The sequence below is a fragment of the Epinephelus lanceolatus genome, chromosome 14 (assembly GCF_041903045.1).
Source record: "Epinephelus lanceolatus isolate andai-2023 chromosome 14, ASM4190304v1, whole genome shotgun sequence".
Lineage (NCBI taxonomy): Eukaryota > Metazoa > Chordata > Actinopteri > Perciformes > Serranidae > Epinephelus > Epinephelus lanceolatus.
In genome coordinates, this window is record NC_135747.1 from 30,353,409 (window position 1) to 30,376,193 (window position 22,785).

General features: G+C 42.2%; 2 protein-coding genes across 17 annotated transcripts in view; both read left to right on the forward strand.

Moving 5' to 3' along the window:
- Positions 1-22,785, forward strand: part of lmo7a (LIM domain 7a) — a 74,987-nt gene that overhangs the window by 28,551 nt on the left and 23,651 nt on the right. For 14 of the 16 annotated variants that reach the window (XM_033617780.2, XM_033617792.2, XM_033617793.2 and 11 more), the window contains 6 exons: positions 9,435-9,465; positions 11,598-11,711; positions 12,651-12,870; positions 14,521-14,770; positions 20,777-20,806; positions 22,350-22,464. In XM_033617780.2, coding sequence (XP_033473671.2) covers positions 9,435-9,465; positions 11,598-11,711; positions 12,651-12,870; positions 14,521-14,770; positions 20,777-20,806; positions 22,350-22,464 — 760 coding nt within the window. Of the gene's footprint in view, positions 1-3,758; positions 3,900-9,434; positions 9,466-11,597; positions 11,712-12,650; positions 12,871-14,520; positions 14,771-20,776; positions 20,807-22,349; positions 22,465-22,785 lie in introns of those variants that run through there. The other 2 variants (XM_078174602.1, XM_033617784.2) reach the window with 2 other exon arrangements.
- LOC117251477 (LIM domain only protein 7-like) lies at positions 15,321-18,297 on the forward strand. The gene is made up of 3 exons (XM_033617795.2): positions 15,321-16,048; positions 16,324-16,470; positions 16,913-18,297. The coding sequence occupies exons 1-3, from the start codon at positions 15,639-15,641 to the stop codon at positions 17,697-17,699; spliced, it is 1,344 nt and encodes a 447-aa protein (XP_033473686.1). The 5' UTR covers positions 15,321-15,638; the 3' UTR covers positions 17,700-18,297.

Sequence of the window (22,785 nt, forward strand, 5' to 3'; positions counted from 1 at the left end):
CATGTTGCTCTATTGCCTCGTGTTGTGAAACCTGCCCTCTGATAAAAACCATTTATCAGCTACAAACACATTCAATATCAAAATTCATCATATAACATGACAAACTGTTTTAACAGAGGACTGATAAGAGACTGTGTGAAGCTGGGTGAGGTATGTATTCTTAAAGATTCCTCTCACCATCCACGTGTTGTTGAACTATAACCAAGTGCAAACACCCAGAGGTGTAGCACTGACCGTCTGATTCATCACCGGAGGCTATGATTCACCGACTACTTTAGAACCAACTCTGCCAGTTTCTAACAGCTGCCCAGGAAATGAAGTCTTTGGAGCATGCTGCACATGAATCATGGCATCTCTAAGTGCGCAGCCACTTCCTTTAGACCCTTCACTGCCATTTGGAAATTCAGCGGCGTGGAGTCAAGGCTGGACTGGGACCACAACTCTTGAGCTGACATAAAGGAAAAGGCTTGTATATGCAGGGATTTCCCTTATGGCACTAAATGTCAGCTGATTACCGAACACTTGACCTCTCAATGTTTTAACAAGTGCCATTTGTCATGGAAATACTTAAACAGGATATCTTGGCCTTAGAAGGTGGAAATTGCAGCGTGTGCAGCGTGTCATTATACTGAAACATTATACACTGTGCTGTTCGATTGTAGCTGCCGAGAGACTCTCATCTTATTCAGCTTATTTCAGTGTGAGAGCTGCATGAACCTGAGGTTTATCCCCTGCTATATGTCATAGCAAGTTCAAGAGAAACTGCAGCATATCTTATCTTATCTTATATATTGGAGATATTGGAGAACTCAAATGCCTCGGACAACAAGCTGTGTTGGAAAGTAATTAAGCACATTTATTCAAGCACTGTATTTATGTACATGTTTGAGGTATTTACACTGAACTTTATCTTGATTGTATGCCATATTGTAATTTATATAATACATATAAGAGGGAAGTATTGCACTCTTCACTTCATGACTTTGACAACTTTACTCACTAGTTACTTTGTCAAAAACATTTTACTGATGAAATTATATTTGTTCTTCTAGATTAAATAACCCAACACTAAATAAAGGAGACAGGCTAATAGTAGCGTTACCTAAATCAGCGACTTCATTCAAATGCAGCTTAAATGTTAACAATCACATGATCTAAGATGTATATAATATTTAAGATCATCACCTAACAGGGGACTGCGCATTGTTACAACAGCCCAAAAATTTTAAATCCTTGTTTGTCCGAAAAATGTTCTCCTACGCCAAGTCTCATTTCTACGAAAATACACACTCCCTGCAGTTAGATACCACAATTGCCAGAATAAAAAATTTGCATTGTTTGTTTCTGTAAACCACAGATACACTTGTCAACAATGCTGTGGCAAATGTGTAGTGAGGTTTGGGCAAAAAAAACACTTGGTTATTGTTAGGAAAGATCATGTTTTGGATTACAACACCCTGGTTTAGTGGCACAAAAGTTGCTAGAGAAGCAGGGTTGGGTGGGTAAGAACACCCAGGATCGGTATCTCAGACGCCGATGGGAAATTGGAACTAACTGCAGGGAGTGTGTCTTTTTAGACGTCAGAGCAAGGGGTGTTTGTTTTTGGATAACTAGCTTTCCAAGAAGTGGGCTTTTGGTCCAATGGGACATTTTGCGGACTAATGGGGCTTCGGAATATTGGGCTGTTGAAACAATGGCATCGCTCCCTCTAACGTACCTTTCTGCATTATGAGCATGTCTATTTTTTATACTTAAAGCAGCTTTAATTGATATTTTTGTCTTAGTAATGTATTGAATGACAATGTTAAACCAGCTAAACCCACAATTATCAGCTGAATCTGCAGCTTTATAGAGCTTTATAGCTTCAGCTCATTGTTAAGCTGTCCGGCCCACAACTTCACTATTTTGGTTCACTCTCACTGCCATCATAGCAGCAGGCAGCTGTATTGATTCTTATGTTTTTTTCTAAAAAAAAAAACCTGTACACGACCTGCTCATTACCCAACCCCAGACAGACAAAGTTAGCGACTTGCTGAGAGCAAAAAGAGAGTGAATATTGAACTAAAATTCATCAAGTGGACACAAACACGACTCCAGTAACTGCTGGACATGTACATAAGCAACTGTTTGCAAACAACATCACCATATTAACACAGACGGTGATAATAAGCCTTTGCCAAACCATTGCCTACACCCTCTCTTAACCCACTTTCACTCTGTCTCCGTGTTCATGCGGAGGGTGTGCCACATTGAGTGCCGTCCCAAGCCAACTAGTTAGGGGTGGAAGTGAGTTATAAAACCCTCCGACAGCAAGCTTGCATCAATGCTGACTTACTGACCTTTTGATCGTCATTGAACATGCTCCGTACAAATAAAGTTCTGCACAACTGCCCTTACAAACGTAAACTTCTCAAACTAAAATAGACAGTTATAGGCCTAGTTATAGGCCTTGTCATACAGACCTTGTATAAAGGATAAATTATATCCTTCTCTAGTCTCTAGAAAACAGTTGTGTTCATTTAATTGTAATGTTGTCTATTTACAAGAACTGTAACAAAAACTAAGCACTTTATCAACATCAGAGTGAAACAAAGAGTGAAGTTTGTCCTGAAGCTTTCAGCTTTGTTAATCTCCCACACCTTGATGAAGGGTGCTTTATTCAGTTGTGAAGGTGACTACAAACAGTGTTACGCTCAACAACAGAGTGGGAGTGGATAGGGTCTGGTTTTGGAAAGGCGCGATATGTTCAGCTGCCCCCAAGTGGCCAAAAAGTAGTTATCGCAGTACTGACAGTATTTCTGTACTTTTACTTGAGTGCATTTTAATCAGGACTTTACACTGTTGTGCTACTATGTTTGATGAAGTAAAGACCCTCAGGCTTTGAGTCCAGCTTTTGTTCTGTGACCTCCAGTGAGTGACAGAACAGATCCCGCCCTGAGAGGAGTCCAAAGTCCTTGTAACCGCCATTTGATTAAGCAAATTATTGACAAGAGTTGACTGCTGTCCAAACCGGGAAAAAAAGGAAACTGCACTGGATCGGCAGGTACATCAAAATACATTGCCCTTTGAGGAATGCCAATGACCCTTTCTAAACAATTGATAAAGAGGAGTGGTTGTGTGTGTGTGTGTGTGTGTGTGTGTGTGTGATTAAACAATTTGGATTATGCAATGGCATCTCTGGCTCCAGATCAAACCAAATGTTTGAACTACCTGAAGGAATGTGCTGTTTCCCACACAAATTTGGAGCGACTACACGGCCTGTTATCAGAATTTATTCAACACCAACATATACTGTACCTCGTGCCTTTACAGTGCTGTTATTTATGGTGTTAAAACGTCACTGTGACAAAGTCTAAATGCTCCGCAGTGAGGTGCATGATGCAAAGAAGACAAAGTGCCCTGTGTGTTAGTATTTCGGGTGTGGTTCACTGAGCTGGCACTGCATGTTCTGGTTTCATGGTTTAATATATGGCACTGCTGTCACTTCTTGTTGCAGTGTTGTGTGAACTGTGGGCAGATTGTGAAACCAAAGGAGCAATGATGGTGAAAAGCAAATAAAATTTCTACACCGTGGCCGCGGCCCTGGCTGTAAAAGGCCAACACAAGGGTTATATTTGTGCTCCGTAGTTGACTCGGAGAGAGAAATGCCAGCCTCACCCCTCGCTCACAGAGGCGGCAGTGTCTCCGATAAGTACACCACAATGATGCCCGACACTGTCTCACCCACAGCTGATTCCTCTATCCAGACTCTCCTTGTGTGTTTTTCAGGACTCCTGATGCATGGGAGCGTCTGGGTGTGTCTTTAATTCCACAGTATTTCATTAGAATGAGAGAACATAGATGAAGGATGTCATGTGGTGTTGTTGAATGCTGCAGAGCAAGTGATCTTCAGTGCAGAGGTATGCTTCTGATCACACGTGCACACCCATTAACGCAACACTGTGACTCTGGGTTTGTTTGTCTTGTGGATGTTATTGTCTCAAAGAAGCATAGCTGCCTTGATCTTGTGTGTGGCTGTACATGGATTTAGATGCATCCTGTGGTCTCACTTTGGTCCATGTACTGATTTCACCTGTAGATTTTTTGTCATGCCAGAGATCTAAACACAGTTATGGCTCGGTTGCAGCGCAGGGAGGATTGGCTGAATTGGAGAGATCATTTACTTTGGCTCATTTCAAGAAGTTATTTGTCTAGCATTTGAATAGTGGCTTATGTTTCTTCAGTTGTATGTGTTTCTTTTGGAGTCTGGTTTGTGTTGGCAGGACACGGCCTTCTACTCCTTCAAGTCAAATGAAATTAATAGTGTGTTACTGCACGATAACGTCACGCAATGCTGGCGCAGTTTGACATGATAGAACTCAGTCAGGTTGATAAACAGTATCAATTAGAAGCCTGTTCTTTATCAAGTTATTATATAAATTACAGTGGTGATTAGTCCAGGCTTAGGATGATATGAAAGTTTAATATCCTGGCCACAAGTGTATGGTTTTGTTTCAACAATGGGGGGCACCTGTGCATTGTATGGCTGATGATTGTTGTGCATAAAGCGAGTGACTTACTTGTAGAAGTTATAGCATCTTGTATCTTTGCATTCCCTTGGAGCATAAAAAAAGAAGAATGTCTCTCACCCTTTGACCTCGCCAAGAGAGTGGCGATGTGACAGTCTGTGTAAGCACGCAGAGGTTGAGGCTTATGGCTGAAACGGCTGGCTGGGGGGAAATGATGAGGGCGTCCTGTTAATTTGTCAAGCTGTAGGGTTTCCTGTGAGAGCTCTGTACTGTATAGCACATATACATTGTCTGATAGGGGTCGGCCATTTCATGGACCCTGAAGTTTCCTGTTTACTTCCTAAACTAGAATCTGTTCCTGTGCTAGCACCTTGTGAGAAAGCTGAAGATAAAACTTTTTTATTCTTCTGGAAAAAAAAAAGTGACTTGTTGCTGAAACATTTTACCTGTGTTGGGTTATGATGATCTGTTATCAGCCCTGTCTCTTAAAAAATAAGTTAAGGTACATCTAATATGACATAGCAAATACTTTTGGGGGAAACATAATTTGAGTAAATTACATTTTTTATTAATATACTGAGGAAATGTTGCAAATTAATGTATCTTGCAAGTCTGCAGTGACTACGGCCTTATTTTTTATTACCTTTTTATTAATATTTAACCGAAATCATGATCTTTCCCTAACCTCAAACAAAGTGCTTTTGCTTCTTATACCCAAGACAGGAGTCTTGATACACGCTGTATGCCTGCCATCCTCCCCAACCACCTCTTTTCATGGTACATGAATGTAGTATTTCAGTACCTGACAGAATTGTTGTCTTTGAACATAATCCAGGGAGCGATTATGTTGCCTCAACGACATAATTAAGACCGCAGTTAAGCAACATAAGTAATTTCTAGGAGACAGGGCTGCAGTTATAAATGCATATACCTCTCCTTTGTGTCTTTATATGGTTGACATAGCTTACCATGCTTCTCTGAGGTTCAGTACCAGTTGTAAAGCTCTGACTCAGTACTGTGAGTTACGCTCTCGGGTAGGATGGCCTGTTCTGGCCACACATTGGCTGTATCATTGGTTTTAAATGTAAGGCAATCCTGGGACTGCTCCGATCCTACATATGTGTTCTTATCTTGCAGGAAAGTGTTGGACAGTATTCTTTGTAGAAGAATGTAAATGTAAAGGACTAAAATAAAATAAAATAAAATAAAATGGGGGCGTCGGTGGCTTGGTGGTAGAGCAGGCGCCCCATGTACAAGGCTGTTGCCGCAGCGGCGCGGGTTCGAATCCAGCCTGTGGCCCTTTGCTGCATGTCACTCCCTCTCTCTCTCTCTCCCCCTTTCACACTTGTCTGTTCTATCAATTAAAGGCTTAAAAATGCCCAAAAAATATCTTTAAAAAAATAAAATGATATGAAATGAAATAAAATAATAAAATAAAATAGATACAAAAAATAAAATGAAATTAAAAAATGAAATCAAATAAAATAAGAAAAAATAAAAATAATAGGTGAAATAAATAAAATAAAATAAAATAAAATAAAATAGAAATGAATATGTACATTAAAATAAAAATAAAAAATAGAATGTGTATGATGCTACAGTGTTTAACACTAGTACTTAAGATATAAAAATATTAAAGATAAAATATTTATCAGTACTGTGCTGAGGCTGTAAGTGTGAAATGTAACTACAGTATATACATCAAAACAAGAATAGAATTAAAAAAACGTAAGAAATATGTACAGTTATGTGCATGATTAAATTTACCTGTAACATAACAAACACACTTAAGAACATCTTACAAAACAATAGTGTCTTGTGTTTGACATGACATATGTTGTTTTATAGTTAAATTTAAGCAGAGTGAGATCTTCAGAGAATTCAGACTGCCTTCACTGCTTGAATGTGTTCAACATTCACAGACACAAATGGCTTCTTTCTCCTCTCAGCACTTTAAAATCAGAAAACCCTATGTGATTATTTTCCCTGATAAAACTCCTTCACAGAAACTATTCCTAGCCTGTAGTCTTTGTACAGAACTTTCAGTCTCAGATGACGCTCTGTCAGTGATTGTGCTAAATCATATGAGCGCTCAGCTGATTTCACCAGTCCTCAGGCTGTGGAGGAGTCCTGAAAATAACCCGTATATTTTCCCTTCTGTTCAGATATTACCACCAGCTATAAATAAGCATTACGGGAAGCGGTGTGGTGGTAGTTTTGGTATACAGCTCCTTTTTTTCTGGATCTGGCTACCACTGCTATAATCTTAGACTTTGTGAGTAGGTTCCAAGCCACACAAGAGAGGGCTCTTTTTTTCTTTCCTCCAGCCTGTTTTATTGGGCCTATAAATTTGCAATATGCCAAACTGGTAACCGTCCATTTCAGTTTTCATCGTTGGTGAGTTAGCATGTTGGAAGCCCCTGGTGTGAGATGACGCACACTGGTGATAAAGTTGATCTGCTTGCCCTCTGACTGGTTTAACCCTTAACAGTTTGGTGTGTTTTAAAATACAGTCCAGTGTTTTCAATGTAAAATCTTAATCTGACAAGTAAAGACTGCTCTCTGAATAGATATGTCTGCCTGAAATGCAGTGAGGTAGAAATATAAAGTAACAGGAAATGGAAATGCTCAAGTTAAAGGAATACTTAACCCATAGATGATCATCAGTATATCAATTAGTCACCCTGTGTTACGCTTAATTTACGAAGAAAACTTTGTTTTTCTCGCATGCCTCCACAGTGAACGGAGAATCCAAAAACGGAGAAAACAGGAAAGCTATACGGAAACATCAGTTTACAAACTCTCACACAACTCATGCAGCATAACCCAAGTCTCATGTATCCAGTCGTATGCTCAGTACTTCTCAAACACATGCATTTTCACTAAAACCTTACTGTTTACAACACCTCTGCATGCACATACAAGTTGCTCGCCTGCACTGTTTGCGCAGAGGTGTTTTAAATACAGTAGTAACGTTTTAGTGAAAATGCATGTGTTTGAGAAGTACTGAGAACAAGAATAATGCTGCATCAGTTTTGTAAGAGTGTGTTAACAGATGTTTTGATAGCTTTCCTGTTGTTTAACGCCACCCCTAATAAATTTAATTCTTCAAGAATTTTTCTCTGATTTTTGGATTCTTCTTTCACCGTAGAGGCATGAAAGAAAAACAAAGCTTTCTTGACTGATTCAGTGTAACTCAGGGTGAGTAATCCATATACACATGCTCATTTAGGGGGCTAAGCATTCCTTTAAGTACAAATACCTCAAATTTGTTAAAGATAAAGATAAAGTTTCGACTGTTTCTTGAGAGTGAAGACAAGAGAGTGACAAGAGAAGTTACTCTTTGTGCCAACCTTGAAGAGCGCCTGTTTCTTTTACAACTAACTACACAGAGCCGTAACCCAGTGCAGCACTCCCTATTTTGTTTCCTCATTACCTCAAATGTGTACTTAAAGGGGAACTACACCCATTTTCAAAATTTCTACGTTGCTCCTATGGTCTAAGACGGTCTATAAGTATTAGTAAACGTGAAAAACTCTCCAAAATGCAAAAATTAGAGTGCTAAAACTCAAATTTGTGATGTCATAGGGTCAAAGTCTGGAGCTGCTCCGTAGATAATGAATTGGGAAAGTGTTATGGATGACACTGTGAGCACCCAGGGGAATGCCCTGAGTATATGGGTACATTTTCTTTTTCAGAAGTACGAACACTACAATAGAATGAAGCTCATTTGGGTATAAACAAAGAAGACAAACATCCCGTGGCTCACATTCATTGTCTGTGGTGCAGCTGCAGGCTTTATACCCTCTGACATCACAAGTTTGAGACTTACTTATCTGGTTTCTGGCTTTGAGAGAGAGCAGCTCATGTTCACAAATATTGATTGAACTTTCAGAGGGAGTTCCTAATTTAAGTGGTGTTTTCCTTGAAGTACAGTATTTGTACCAGTGAATGCTAATGTCTTTCCCCTTCTAACTAGCAGCCCTGTGTTTGATTACACATCCTTGCTTTTACGTCTTCCCCCTAAACTAAGTAACCTGTAGCAACTTGAACACGTTTGACAGGCATTCATCTCGGGTGTGAACCGCAGCAGCAGCAGGTGCATTGCTTACACTGCATGCTGGGAAGGGGCCTGAAGAAATCCAAGCGCTCCTGGGTAGAAAGGCATGTGTGACTATTGTATTACCACATGATATCAGGAATGTGTAGCATGCACGGCGGATGTGAAGCAGACTGTATATCTTTGCCCTGTCATCATTATGGCTTCTGCATGTACTGTAGCTGATTATAACTGTTTATTGACTTATCTAATAGACACTGCAGTCAGCTTATGTGACAGGTACACAGTGTACGTGAGAAAAGGGAAATATCAGGCTTGCACGTTGACACTGTGAGTTTTGTTTGGTTTCACAGGATTAAGAAGAGCTGACGTTGTCTTGTGAAAGTGATTTACTAGCTGCAAGGTCAATTGTCAAACCCCAGAAATATGACTGAAATTCTGTATGACCTGGGGAGCATATGTGGAGCTCTGTTGCTCCAACAGTAGAGCCGTGTTTGGTAAATCATTGTTATTAGTTTTATCATTATTTGAAATCAGAAACAAAAGCCTTCTTGTGCCCCTTAACTTTAACTAGATGTTTTTACAGCTGCTTGATTGTGTGATTAGTGCAAAAATAGAAGCACGCAGACGTAAAACACTTCATTTTACGGCTCACAATTATTTTTCCAGAAATGTGTGTTTGTTTTCCCCTCAGCCTTTGTGTTGTTGTGTGAGAGTGAGTGAAGGGCTGGCAGTAGTCTGGATTGTGCTCTCACTTTCCAGCTCTTTCACTGCCCAACACAGAGACCCAACAAGCATGCCCTCTGTTCTTTTATTGTCATTTTCTCTCACACATACACCTCTGTTTTCTGCTCTTTCTCTCGCAGGCATCAAGAGACCAACAGGAGGCTGAAAAATGTGAGTGGAAACATATAGCAAAGTTTTGTTTTTTCCTGAGAGCTTGATTTATTGACCTGTCATTCAGCAGCAGTAAAACACAAAACATAATTTAGCTTCACTCCTGTTCAAGTGTCACTGGGGAATTGAATCCCTTAAAGGGGAACACATCAAAGTCTGTTTACAGGCACTGGCTGGTTAAATTCCTTCGACTGATTTCACTTGAGTCAGAGTTGGTTGGGGTTGGGGTACCATTTTGAAAATGGAAAACAATCTGTGTTCTTCCCAGACCTCTGTAGCCCACTGCTAAATGCAGCTCAAAGCTATGTTAGCATTTCCAACCACACTATTGGGGGTCGAGTTGCATTGTGGGTAATGTTTTGACCAGGGAGAAGCATGCTTGGAGTAAAGAATACGATGTCTCTGATTTCACTGCATTTATTTTGAGTCAGTCAATGCTAAATCTGTGGAATACTCCTTTAAATTTGTACCTTAATAATCCTTTTAAACATTTTGTATGTTTGTGAAGATGACATTTAATGTGATATGTGATGGTAACATTAAATTTCGTTCACTTTTTTTGGGGCAGTATTTTGGGGGGCATTTATGTGACAAGAAATAAAGGGAGGGCAACCCATTCTCATCCTCAGACCATCAAATACTGATGCTTTGTCACACCCCTCAGCGTGCAATAGCAACGTTCAGGGCACCCTTTAGCTTATTTATGTGACGCACAGCTAAAACACACTGTAACACATTGTTAATGTTGTTTAGGTGTAGGAGAAGGATCATGTTTTGGGTTACAAAAAGTATGTTTGTTGCATAACAAAGTGTGATGTAATATGTCATGTGAGTGATGTCAGAGGGCAAAGACTGTATGCAAATTATGTAATGTTACGTCAAAACAACACTGACTTTTGGATTCAAACGGGACACAAACTGCAGTCTCCTGGGTGAAAGTTCTGTTTGGTTTGACCTGTCTGCATCTCTCCCGCCCTGCATGGACTTTCTCGTTCTCTATACTACATCACTTGCTCTCAGCGTCAAGTATTGACACGGTTGGGTTTACATTGGGAGTTAATTGAAAGCCTGGTGCGTCACATAAACACGCTTTTGTGTGTGTTTAAGTGTGCATTTGGCGACGATATCACACGCTGAGGGGCGTGACAAAGCATTTGATGACCTGGGAATGAGAGATGGAGGATTATTTTATTTATAGATCTTCAAAATACACTGACTACAAGGGATAATGTTAAAATGACAACACTTAAAGTTGGAGTCAGCCATTCTGGAAAACGATTGTTGATGTATGAACTCAACACCCAAACAAATACGCCCCTTCCATCAGTGCTTCTTCAGATGCTCTGGTAATATCTTTGATGTTACGTTTTGAGGACGTGGAAAAGGGGGATAGTGTTGCAGTCCGAGCCTGGATGTTTTTTAGGCGCACACAATAGACAGCTAGTACAACGTGATGAGATATTCACTGAAGTTGACAGAAAGTTTAGTAGATAAGAATCGCTGACTGAAACTTTACTTCCAAAATGGCCCCAAGATGTTAAGAGTCAGACGCTAAACATGTAACATCAAATCAAGTAGTTTATCCTTTCAGTAATTCCAGACTAAATGTAAGATATACTGGATGTCAAGAGCTTGCTAAGTCTAAAAAGCATCCTAAAAGGCATTAAAGTAGGAGATGTCAGACTTAAAATTAATCTTTCTGGGATTATGTTTGTCTCATAGATGTAATATTAGTCATCAGCTTCATTGTACATTATTTTCCTGCATTTCCACCTGACATAAAACCAAAGCGCTGACATGTCAGTTTGAGCCGTATCATGTAATAGGGGACCAGCATCATTGATGTAGTGATGATTGTTTGCTTCACTGCAGCACATTTACGTGATAATGTGCACACAAACAGCAACAGAGTATTCTGGATGAGGCTGGAAACAAGAGCAGGGCAGTGGCTGATATCACCTTGTGTCAGTGTGGCAACTATCACAACAATCCCTCTGCTTTAGCTCTGCACAGAACATCCATCAGCTGGAGGAAAGGTGGAGCTATAATCTCTTGTATTCTGTTTAGATGTAATGAATAATTTCCATGTGTATGTGTGGTTTATAACAAGCTTTTTATTTCCCTCTCTCCAGGTATTGATCACCATTTACTGGCTGGGTAGAAGAGCTCAGTGTGATCGTTTCTATGATGGACCCTACCTGAATTTCAAGGCATTTGAGGGATTATTGGGCACAGCACTATACAAGGTAAAACTCTCAAAGTGGATATCTGTGTCGTCATGAAACAAAAGCTTAATTTTCTTGCAGCATGAATGAAATCCTCTTTTACAGCTGCTGCCCAGTACATTTCCGTATCCTCCCTGGTATGTAGAATATGTGCAGAAGAATGGCTGCTAAAGGCCGAAGGGGCCTCAGGTTGCCGGCCACTAAAACCAAAGTTACCTTAAGTCATAAACGACCTGATCCCTTGACGTGGCTTTTTAATCTCTTACAGCATGGCACACAGCTTGCACGTGAACATAGCTTCTTCTTTCCTTGAAGGTTTCCTCCCCCTCCTGCTCATCCCAGTGTTGAATTTGGCACTTTGCTTTCACATAGATTTATAGGTGGTGGTGTGCAAGGCCACTATAATTCAACTGACTACAGGGATTTTCAGTAATAGCAGTTGGTTGCTACATGTCTTGTACATTGAGCTATGATAATCCAAGTTCAGTGGTGCAGGGTTAGGCTGGGTTTAGTTTGTGCACTTGTATTGTCTGGTAGGATTCAGTGGATTACAGATCTGACAACTGTTTTCTTTTTAAAGGGGCTGACATGTTTTTGCCTGTTTGCAGCCACGCTGGTTAGAGGCTGCAGGGCTTGCTTAAGTGTTTACATGCAATAATATATTCTTGATGTAGTAAACAGTCATCAAGGGCGGTGTGGAAGATGTTTGTTTTGACAGAGATGACAGAGAATAGAAAACAATGAGGTTATTTTGTTAAATTACAGCATGCATGAGCCGGTATAGACGGTATAGGAGTGTGTGTTTACAGTCACTGCAAGAATGAGAGGCCAGACAGCGCAGACTTCACACTCTACCTGGGAGATCTTTCACGCACCACACACACAGTGGAGCTAAATATTGTAATTTGCACCCTATTATCTGACTGCGTGTGTGCTTTTGTGTGTGTGTGTGCATGAAAGGCTCTGCAGGAATCGTCCAGTCAGAAAGGCAGCAACATCAGAGACAGCGGTTTTGGAGATAGCTGGTACTCGGAACGAGAGGAGCTCTTTCAACTGAGAGGAGGAGGAGGCGGAGGAGGAGGCGGACACCGGAGAGACGACTCCCTGGACAGCTTGGACTCTTTGGGCTCCCGACCCCAGAGCATCTCATCTGACACCACTCTTAAAGGCAGCAGCGAGGGTAGGAAACGTCATTTACATCTATACACAGACATAATCAGACATGTGCTATTCTGACAAAACCTGTTAAATCTTTTTTTTCTTTTAAACCTTTTATAGCTGACTTTATGGCATTTAAAGGAATAGTGTGTAAGATTTTGGGGGATTTAGTGGCATCTAGCGGTGAGGACTGCAGATTGCAACCAGCAGAAACTTCTCCAGGTTAGAATTTGTTCAGTGTTCATCATTTAGGAGGTTTTTACCAGGAGCTGAATTATCTGCAGAAGTTTCCTTCTCTCGAAAACACTTGGACCAGGTGATTAAAATGTAACGACACTGAATAATCCCGTGTCATGTTACAAATCAGTGCTTCTCTGATGCTGTTTTGCATGTCAGACACAGGCTGCTAGCCTAGCATTTGCTCATGTGCGCTCACCTTTTTTCCCTGATAGCTTAAGATTCCTATGTTCAGGAGGTTTTTATCAGGGGATGAATGATCCACAGAGGTCTTTTCCTCTCTAAAATAAATGGCGCTGGTGATTAAAACCACCAAAACACACTGAATAAAGCACTTTTTAACCATCATTCTCGTTGCAGAGGAGCTGCTAACTGCTATAGCCAATGTGAAAACGCAGTTGACTCTCTCTAGAGCCAGTGTTTGGTTTGTCCATTCTGTGCTCTACTGTAGAAACATGGCGGTGCAACATGGCGGACTCTGTAGACAAGGACCTGCTCCCTATGTAGATGTAAGCTTCAGTTTAATTAGATTTTATTTATAAAGCCCAATATCACAATTTGCAATTTGCTTCAGAGGGATTTACAGCATACAACATCCCTCTGTCCTTGAACCCTAACAGCAGATAAGGAAAAACTCAGCCAAAAAAAACCAAACATTAAACAGGGAAAGAAATATAAGAAATGGCTCAATCTAAGGTAACAACCACACAATGAAAGAAAATAAAGCTTGTTATATCATATCCAATTTCTGCCAATATATCCCCCTAAACCCTGTTTTTCTTTTATTTTTGTGGTTGTTCTTTTGTGTTATTTGAGGCCCTAGCGGTACATTATCATTAAAATTTCTCAGATTTCATCTCTGAATTAATATTTATAATCAAATTCATCTGTTTAGAGCTTCAAATATTTGTGAGCAGGGAAGATATGCTGCATCAGAGCTAGAAAGGTGCCTCCCATTTGTGAAAACAAACACCTAATGCCATCTAGTGGCGTGCTTTGGAAAGTGAATGTTTTCAATGAAAAGCCCCCCAGGATAGAGATATTATATATCAATGCTGAGGGCCCGTCTGTGATTTTGTTTCATAACAAAAGTGCAGTATGCTCTGAGAAGGTGAAGTGCTGGTCAGTGATCTCTGAGCGGTGGTTGCCCTCCTCCTCCATAGGAGAGGGCAGTGAGACATTCCACAGCCATCCACACCAGCTTGTAAATGAGGAGGCCTCCATTCCCCACCCTGCACCCCTCTGTTACTCCTCCAGAGTCACGCCAGAACACACACTCCTCTCACTCTTAACTCTCACCTCGTTTGTCCTTTTTGCTACTCCATTACCCCTAACAGACCTCCTTGTACTCCACTCTTTCATTTCTTCTCCCACAAACATAATTTACACCTCTTTGTCCCACCTCTTCTCTTCTCCTCTCCCGTCCATGCTCCAGGTTGTTGCAGTGACACTGAGGCAGACTCTGTCTACAGGATGGCTGACAACAAGGACAGTGTCAGTTACCGCCGGTCAGTAACCATCACACCCAAGGCCACTGCCCAGTTTAACCAGTTCCTGCCCACTAAAGACAAATCCTCAGGCTACGTGCCGGCTCCACTGAGGAAGAAACGGGCCGAACGCAATGAGGACAGCCGGCGCAGCTGGGCCAACCCCACATACGCAGAGGAGGAAGGCACACTCACCAGGTACTGTTACACATTTGAAGGTGCCATTTCTCATCTCAGCTGATTAGTTTTATTTCTTATGTCTTGAAAGCATCGTAACACAAAGTGATCTAGAAGTGTTCGTATTCAAATCCTTGGTTTGTGCTTCAAATGTCTCCTCTCTCCCATCATGTTGGTGTTTGTGTTGTCTGCAAATGGTCAATGGTGTTGTGTTACATTTGTTGTGGAATGACGACTTCAGCGAAACAAGGCTTTCTCCTGACTGCTATGACAACAGTCAAGCAGCCCAGAGTGCCTCGCCTGCGGCTCATCTTCAGTGGGCCTACGAGTACGAAAGCGGCAGCGACTCGGACGCAGACCGACCGGACCCCGACCTCGTTCTGGATGACCTGGCCAGCAGACGCTTTCACAGCCCCTCCCCGGCTCCTCCCACCAACTTTGCCGTGCCCATCAGTCCCCTGGCAGCGGGAAGGGCGTCTAGGGGTGGCGGTGGCCCCTGGCCTAAGGTCACTATGACTCCCAGTGTTGCCCCTCAACAGACTGTGACCTGTCTCAGGTCAGAGAACACGAAGCGACAGTGTGACTTTGATGTGCCTGCCTGATGAGAGCAAACTAGACCGCTTCTCTTGCCCTCAGTTTGCATGGTTAATTGTAACCATGAGCAACATCCTTGGTTGTAGTATGCTGCCTCTAACCATGCTCTGCTGGTTTCTGTTTGAATTGGTTTTGAGATTTTTAGCTGCAGCACGTCCTTTTTTTGCGCCTTCTGAATTTTATGAGCTTGGCAACGTAACTCCTCGAATCTACTTCCCCCCCCCCTTTAAAGTTTGGTTTTGCATTGGTTTGCTTATCCTTGCGTCATTCCATTTGAGGTTGTTGTGCTCGAGGAATGTGCTCCTCTTTGCGTGACTGGCGTGTTGTGCTGCTGCTGAAAAAAATATTTTTTGACACGTGTGATTGGCTGTCTCTCTTGAGCAGCAGCAGCGTCAACAGAAAGGAAATGCAGCCCTGCCAGCAGGGCTCCATGAGGGTGGACCACCGCCGGCCCGTGTCCACCGACAGCCTGTTCAGGGACATGTACGATGACTCTGAGGATGAGGACGATGAGGTGGGCTATGCTGACCCCATCCAAGATGATCTGTACTCCCGCAAGATGGGCATCAAACCACAGCCTGCTGCCAAAGAATCTTATGACAAGTTCTTACCGAAGTTCTGGACGCCTGAAGAGGAAGTTCACATACAGAAGATCAAACTAGGCTCTCAGAGGAGACCGTGGTACAAGAAGATGCAAGGCTTCAGGTGTGTGAGGGTGTTAAAATCCAGTTATCAGAATCTTTTCTTACTTTTCTACCACACACTTTGCAATCCTTAAATAATTACTGCATGCCAATTTAACCTTCTAGATCCTAAGATTCAAAATTTGGTGTTCTGTCATTCACTGCATTTCCTGTATAGACACCTCCCACTTACTTTCTTTATTTTTCCCTGCCATTCTTCCTATCTGTCCCCTCCCTTTCACCCTCTCTCTGCCTCTGTCCCCTTTCCTCCGTCCCCCCTGCTGTCCTCGGCTGTAGCTATAAGAAGTCGGGCTCTTCGTCAGATGATTCAGACAGTGACATCAGTCCTTGGCTCTCCTCTGCCCCCTCTCCCTCCGGCCCCTCTCCCTCTCACCCCCACACACACAAGGCCCCGGCTCACACCACCCTCGTTGTGGGGAAAAGGTCGATACAGATGCATGATTGTGACGATGAAGGAATGTCTTAGAGCATCTGGGTTTTATAGGAGTTATAATTGGCGCCTGTTGGGGCTGAATTTTAGAAGAGCTGCTTTCTAACGTACTAATGATAAAATATACTGTCACGCTACTGAAGGTTGCCCTAACACGCTTTACAGAGCCGTTTGCTTGCACTGACCTGAGTCGAAAATAGGCTGTCTCAGCATTATTTTGTTTTTATTACAGTCTATTCTAGGGAAGACTTAACTTTTTTTATAGCAACTAGCACCGCAGTTTTATTTCGTAGCAGAGTGACTGGAAAATTTGATCAACATCTGTTTGAATCAAATATCACTATATCTCTTCCTCCTTTTTCTTGCTTTTTGATCCAGTTCACATGCATGCACTCATCACCTCTGTCCTTTTCTCTCCTTTTGCCCACCCTGCAGTCCTCATACCCAAGCACACACTCTCCCACAGCTCCCCAAGATACAGCCCCCTCTGTTAGAGACACCCCCTCTGGTGTTTGCCCCAGTGGACCCCACCTCGGGTCCCAAACTGGTCAAATGTGAGAGGTGGCCCCTCCTGGGGCGCCAGGATCCCCGGGAGCCCCCAGACCCCTTTGATTATGAGAGCATTACCCCTGACTTGGAGAATGATGACATGTTTGCCAGGCGAACCCTGGCCTTCCAGTCCAACACAGACTTGGCCATGATGAAGACTCAGCTGCCCACCAAACGTCGTCTCTACACGTCTGAGCCGCAACTCAACATCATCACCCAGCGACGCGCTGGGGGCAACACCGAGGAGGAAGAATACCCTGATATCGAGGAGGATGATGTGGTTTATCGTAAGGAGAAAACCCAGCAGGCTCAGCGGCCGCTCTCTGGAGCCCCTGACAACTACTCGCCTATGCCCATCCCAGAGCCGTGGGCTCTGCCTCCTGATCTCAAGGCCAGACTCCTGTGCCCCCCATGTCCTCTGACGCAGGAGGCAGCAGCAAACAAACAGAATCGGGCTGAGAGCGAGACGCATCCTCAAACAGATGACATGCTAATCCGGAAATATGGAGTTTGCTCTGATCAGAGCTCAAAGAGAGCCAATCAGATGACGCCCTCGGTGCCTTCGTCCTGTAGCGAAAATGACCTGCAGAAATGGCAGGCTATCAGGGAAGCCAGTCGGCTAAGATATAAGAAGAAGCTCATGGTGGAGAGGCTGGCGGCTCTGAAGCTGTAGAAGCAGATTACTGTAACAGTGCCTGTTAGTTTCTCATGACTTTGTGACTGTGAAAACTCATTTCGGTCTTGGAATATTTTGTGTCTGATGGTGAAGTGGTCTCGACTGCATGTTGATCCAACTTGTAAATGATTGGTCTTAAGGCCGTCACAGACATAGATGGGGGTTCTTTATGAGAGCTGATCGGTGCCTTCAGTATTTAATGGGTCAGTCACACGAACCACAATAAAGGAGCTCAGAACTTTTTTCTGTTCTTTGTTACCTCAAAAATGACGGTCTTTTCCACTCAGAAACTGTAAAGAAAGTCCTTATGAAATTGTTTCAATAGGGCCACTGATTATGGTTTTCTGCATGATGGCAATATGGTTAATTTACTCCAGCAACACATAGTATGTACATGCTGAGTGGACGACGAGACTGTACCTTGAACCTACTGCTACTGTGTTTTTGAAGTGTGATTTTTGAACAACACAAATCTCCGACATGGTACATCAGACCCAAATCTTTCATTCGATCTTTGGTTTTGTTTTGCTATCAGACAGAGTTTGCCTGTGAGTGGAAATATATACAAGCTCAATAAAGGAAATAAGAGACTTCATGATCTTGTGATGGATTGATGCATTCAATCGGCCATTTGTTGACCTCACCTAACACCTACTGTATAGTAACAAGGATCTGACCGGAGTTCAGTGTTGTTTTCCTCAGCACAGGGAACTTCACACTGACATGTAAAGCCCAAAGTGCAGCGGCACCACAGTGTGGAAAGGTTCAAGCCTGAGTAATATCCAAACATAACGTCCTGAACACACTGACAGCACCTAGTGGGGCAATTAAACGTAGTCCTGTCTGTTAAGCCGACATGAGAGCCTATAGAAATTCCCCACAGCTCTGAAAGAAAGATGCGACTTGTGGACTCCATAGTAACCCGAACACAAATCTGTACTGCGGTTGTTTGCACATGAACAGACACACACAAGCACGCACAAAGCAACCATTTACCCTGAGTCAAGGCCATCTGGATTTACTTCTCTTCCATATGTAAAGCCATGTTTCCAGTGACATCATGTTGGAGTTTCCAGAAAGGCGGCATTGTTTAGAGAAACATACATGTCTGCACACCTCCCCGGCTAAATGTCAAGGAAAGGAAAGGCGATACTGTGCTGTAAGCGTACTTTATACGCACCTTAAAGGGATAGTTTTGGTCTTTTAAAGTAGGGTTGTATCACCTACTTATCTATAGGCAGTGTATTAAGTAGATGTCAACTGGTACGCTCCATGTTTGGAGAAGCAGGCTGGAGTACCTCCGTGGAAGCTAAGCATTGTACTGCTGTGGACATATTTTAGCCACCTAAAATAAGTACTATCTAAAAAGATCATTATCAGTTTAAGTGTATGCCATATTGAGAGTATTTTTACTGCTTTACCTTAATGTGAGACAGTGATTTCCAACAGGAAATTGAAGCCACTACATCAGTCTCTTCAAAGCCAGACTCTCTTGAGAAAAACTGCGATTTAATATCGCTGAAGACAGGAGCTGCTGGTCTACCGTTGCCTTGATTGCTTAGTTTGTTCATGTTATAGTGTGACTTTGGGGTTTAAAAAGCATAAATTTGGATTCACCAAAGTCACACAATAACACAAACAAACAAACCGATTAAGGCAGCGGTAGACCTGCAGCCCCTGTATTTGGTGACATTAAATTATTGTTTTTCTGAATGGAGTTTGGCTTTGAAGAGAGCGATGTAACAGCTTCAGTTCCCTGTCAGAAATCACTGTCTGATACCACAGTAAAAAGGTGAACATATTCTAAATATAGCATACATTTAAACTGCAGGTGGAACTTATTTTAGGTGGCGCAAATATGTTTTGCTGCTGTCTCTATTCACAGCATTACATAGCCTAGCATCTGTGGTGGTACTCATGTCTGATTCTTCAAACTGGGGGTGTGCTGACCACCATCTACCAGAGGTGTTAACTCAGATCACATGACTTGGACTCAAGTCCGACTCGAGTCACAAATTTGAGGATTTTAATTGTGCCTTGACAATAATGACTTACAATTTGACTTGGGGTTAAACACCAATAACTCATGACTTCACATAGATTTGAGCCTTTTGACTTTAAAATACTTGATACCTTCCCCAAAAAACCCAAAGATTAAAAGGTATATTATTTAAAAGGTATGCCACGAATCAATTCATTTCCTGAAGCAATTGACATTAAAGATATTCATTTCCAGCAAGTCGGCACATAATTCCCCAGATCGACTTTGCTTGAACCAACTGGACAGCAACCATACAAGTTGCAGGTGAGCACCATGAAGAACTAACGTTAATGTTACTACCGACTGTAAAAAATACTACCAAAGATAATTTCATACACATACAAAAATTAGGGTTGGTCCACAAAATACTAATTATGGGTCGAAAATTACAGATCGAGTTGCAACAACTTTGTTTGGCATTTGAAGTTCCACAAAGAACGGACAGTTGAGGCTAATATTAACATAGTTAGCATTCTAATGCTAGCAAACGTTAGCTTAACAGCTAAGAAACTTTTTAAAAAAATTTGAGCAAATTTTAAAAAGCATTAATGATATTTTTGTAGATTTAATAGATTATTGCTGTTGTTAAAATGGCACTACATGTGGTAAAGAGCGCATTATGACTTGTTTAGGACTCGAAACTCAAAGTTTAGGACTTGGGACTTGGTTGTCTTGACTTTGGACTTGATTTGGGACTTGCTTGTCTTGACTTGGGACTTCAGTGCAAAGACTTGAGCCTTACTTCCGACTTGCAAAACAATGACTTGGTCCCACTGCTGACACAGTATGTAATACACTGAATATGGATGAGTAGGGTACCCCTTTAAGTATCCCTTTAAACTCTATAATCTCATCAGTGTATAATGAAAGCCAGCATGTTTTGAGTGGGTTTACATACATTTGTAGCCCACCAGCTGGTGATGAGCCATTCTAAGAGCTACTAATTGCCCTCTAGCACTCTTCAGACGCACTCTCAAAGGCTCCATCTGCAGGAATGTGACTTTCTTGTGTGTGGTTCTCTCCGGTTTCCTAGACAGCACCAAACGCAAGAGAGTATCGACGGGTGAGTTGATACGGGCTCCCAGGAATGTGGCACGTTTGCATTTGCTCTGGCCTCTTACAGTCGCACCTCGTTGCCCCCTGCTTTTGTGCTGCTGTTCTCACTCACTAGCTGCTAAATGCTGACACACAACACAGTGTATTGTATGGCACACGGCCAAGTTCAGGGTGTGTGTGTGTGTATGTGTGGATGGGTGTTTGTTTGCTCCACAAAGCTCTATTGACAAAGCAACAAAGTGAAAAGATGCATGCAATAGCAATACGCTGGCTCATCCACCCAAACTGCAGAGTGTCCCAGTGAGAGTTATGACTGAGCACTGGTTTAAGCTCCCTGATAGCAATATGAGACACATATGTGAATCTTCACAGGTAAGTGAAAACAAAGTGCATCATTTTGAAGGCTGTGAGTGACTTTGCTCCTTTGCATGACTGGGATACATGTTACTAACTCACTGAGCTTACATCACTCCACAGATATATGTGGTTGACCCGTGTGCTGTGTTTGCAAACTAACACTTGGTTTCAGGTTACAAGGATAATTCAGTTTGTTGAAAGGGTTTGTATAGGGCACTTATTCATAGACAGTGTATTACAAACAGTTGATGTCTGTCGGCACGCCCCTGGTTTGGAGAAGGAGGCTGGAGTCCGCCATGGAAGATAAGCAATGTATTGCTGTGGAGGGCAGCGACAACACGTATTTTAGCCACCTAAAAACACCAATATCAATTTAAGTGTATGCTACAGTGAGAGTATTTTTAATGCTCTATCTTTACGTCAGACAATGATTTTCAACGGGAAAATGAAGCTGATATATCGCTCTCTTCAGAGCCAGACTCCTTTGAAAAACAGTGATTTTACATCTCTGAACACAGGAGCTGTTGGTCTGCCAGTTAGTTTGTTTTATTGTGTGACTTCGGTGTTTAAAAGGGTTAGCTGGGATGCACCAAAGTCACACAATAACACAAACTAACTAAACTAAAATTACTGTTTTTCTTAATGGAGTCTGGTGGCTTTGACGAGAGCATAGATGGGGAACTGAAGCCAAAACAGGCTGTCTGACAGAAAGGTAAAGCAGTGAAAATACTCTCAATATACTGTATACTTAAACTTTTCTAGATTTTTATTAGGTGGCAGTTTTATTAGGTGGCGAAAATATGTTTCAGTTTGTGCTTCTCCAAACTGTGGGCGTGCCAGCTGACATCTACTGTATGTTTTACACTGACTATGAATAAGTACCTCATACAACCCGGCTTAAAAAAATCCCTTTTCAGGTTGAATTCAAATTATTTTCAGCATCAGCATCCAAATAAATGGATCGGAGGCGCAAAGTGGAATTTATTTTGATTATTTTAATTTTTTCCTACAGCTTGTTTGACACAAGAGTGAGAGATGCATGCATGCATACCTGAATTGTAATTCATTTTTTTTTACCATGTGTAAAGCTTCTGCAAGGACATGCAAACTAAACATCCCCGGCCTCCACTTCTCACTTGAGCTACTGATGACCTTGGGTCTTTTTTAAACTTTTTAACTCCTTCTTTCCACAGGAGTAAATCAGCAGGCGATATCCAGGTCGACCCTGCCATCATCCGGCAGATTCGCTACGAAGAGCTGCAGAAGTATCGTGAGCAGATAAAGGACAGTGAGGATAAGTGGCAGGATGTGAGTATAACTACACTAACGCTCCAGGATATCTGTTTGCTTCTCCCTGTTCTTAACATATGAATGAAGACAAGCAGACACAGAAGTGAAAGGTGAGCGCAGGATCTGAGGGATTTCTGCGGCAGTCGGGAGAGCAGGTGTTGTGGTGCGGCCGCAGGGTGGAAAGAGAGCTGTTTAGATAGACGCCAGAGACGGAGGCAGACGTTGATTGGTGCAGCACTGCCCTCTGGCTATGGACTGTCCTCATTTCCATATCAGTGTTTGTGTCAGGAAATACCATGTCCTGCACATACTAATCATATAATGAATTTCAAATGATGT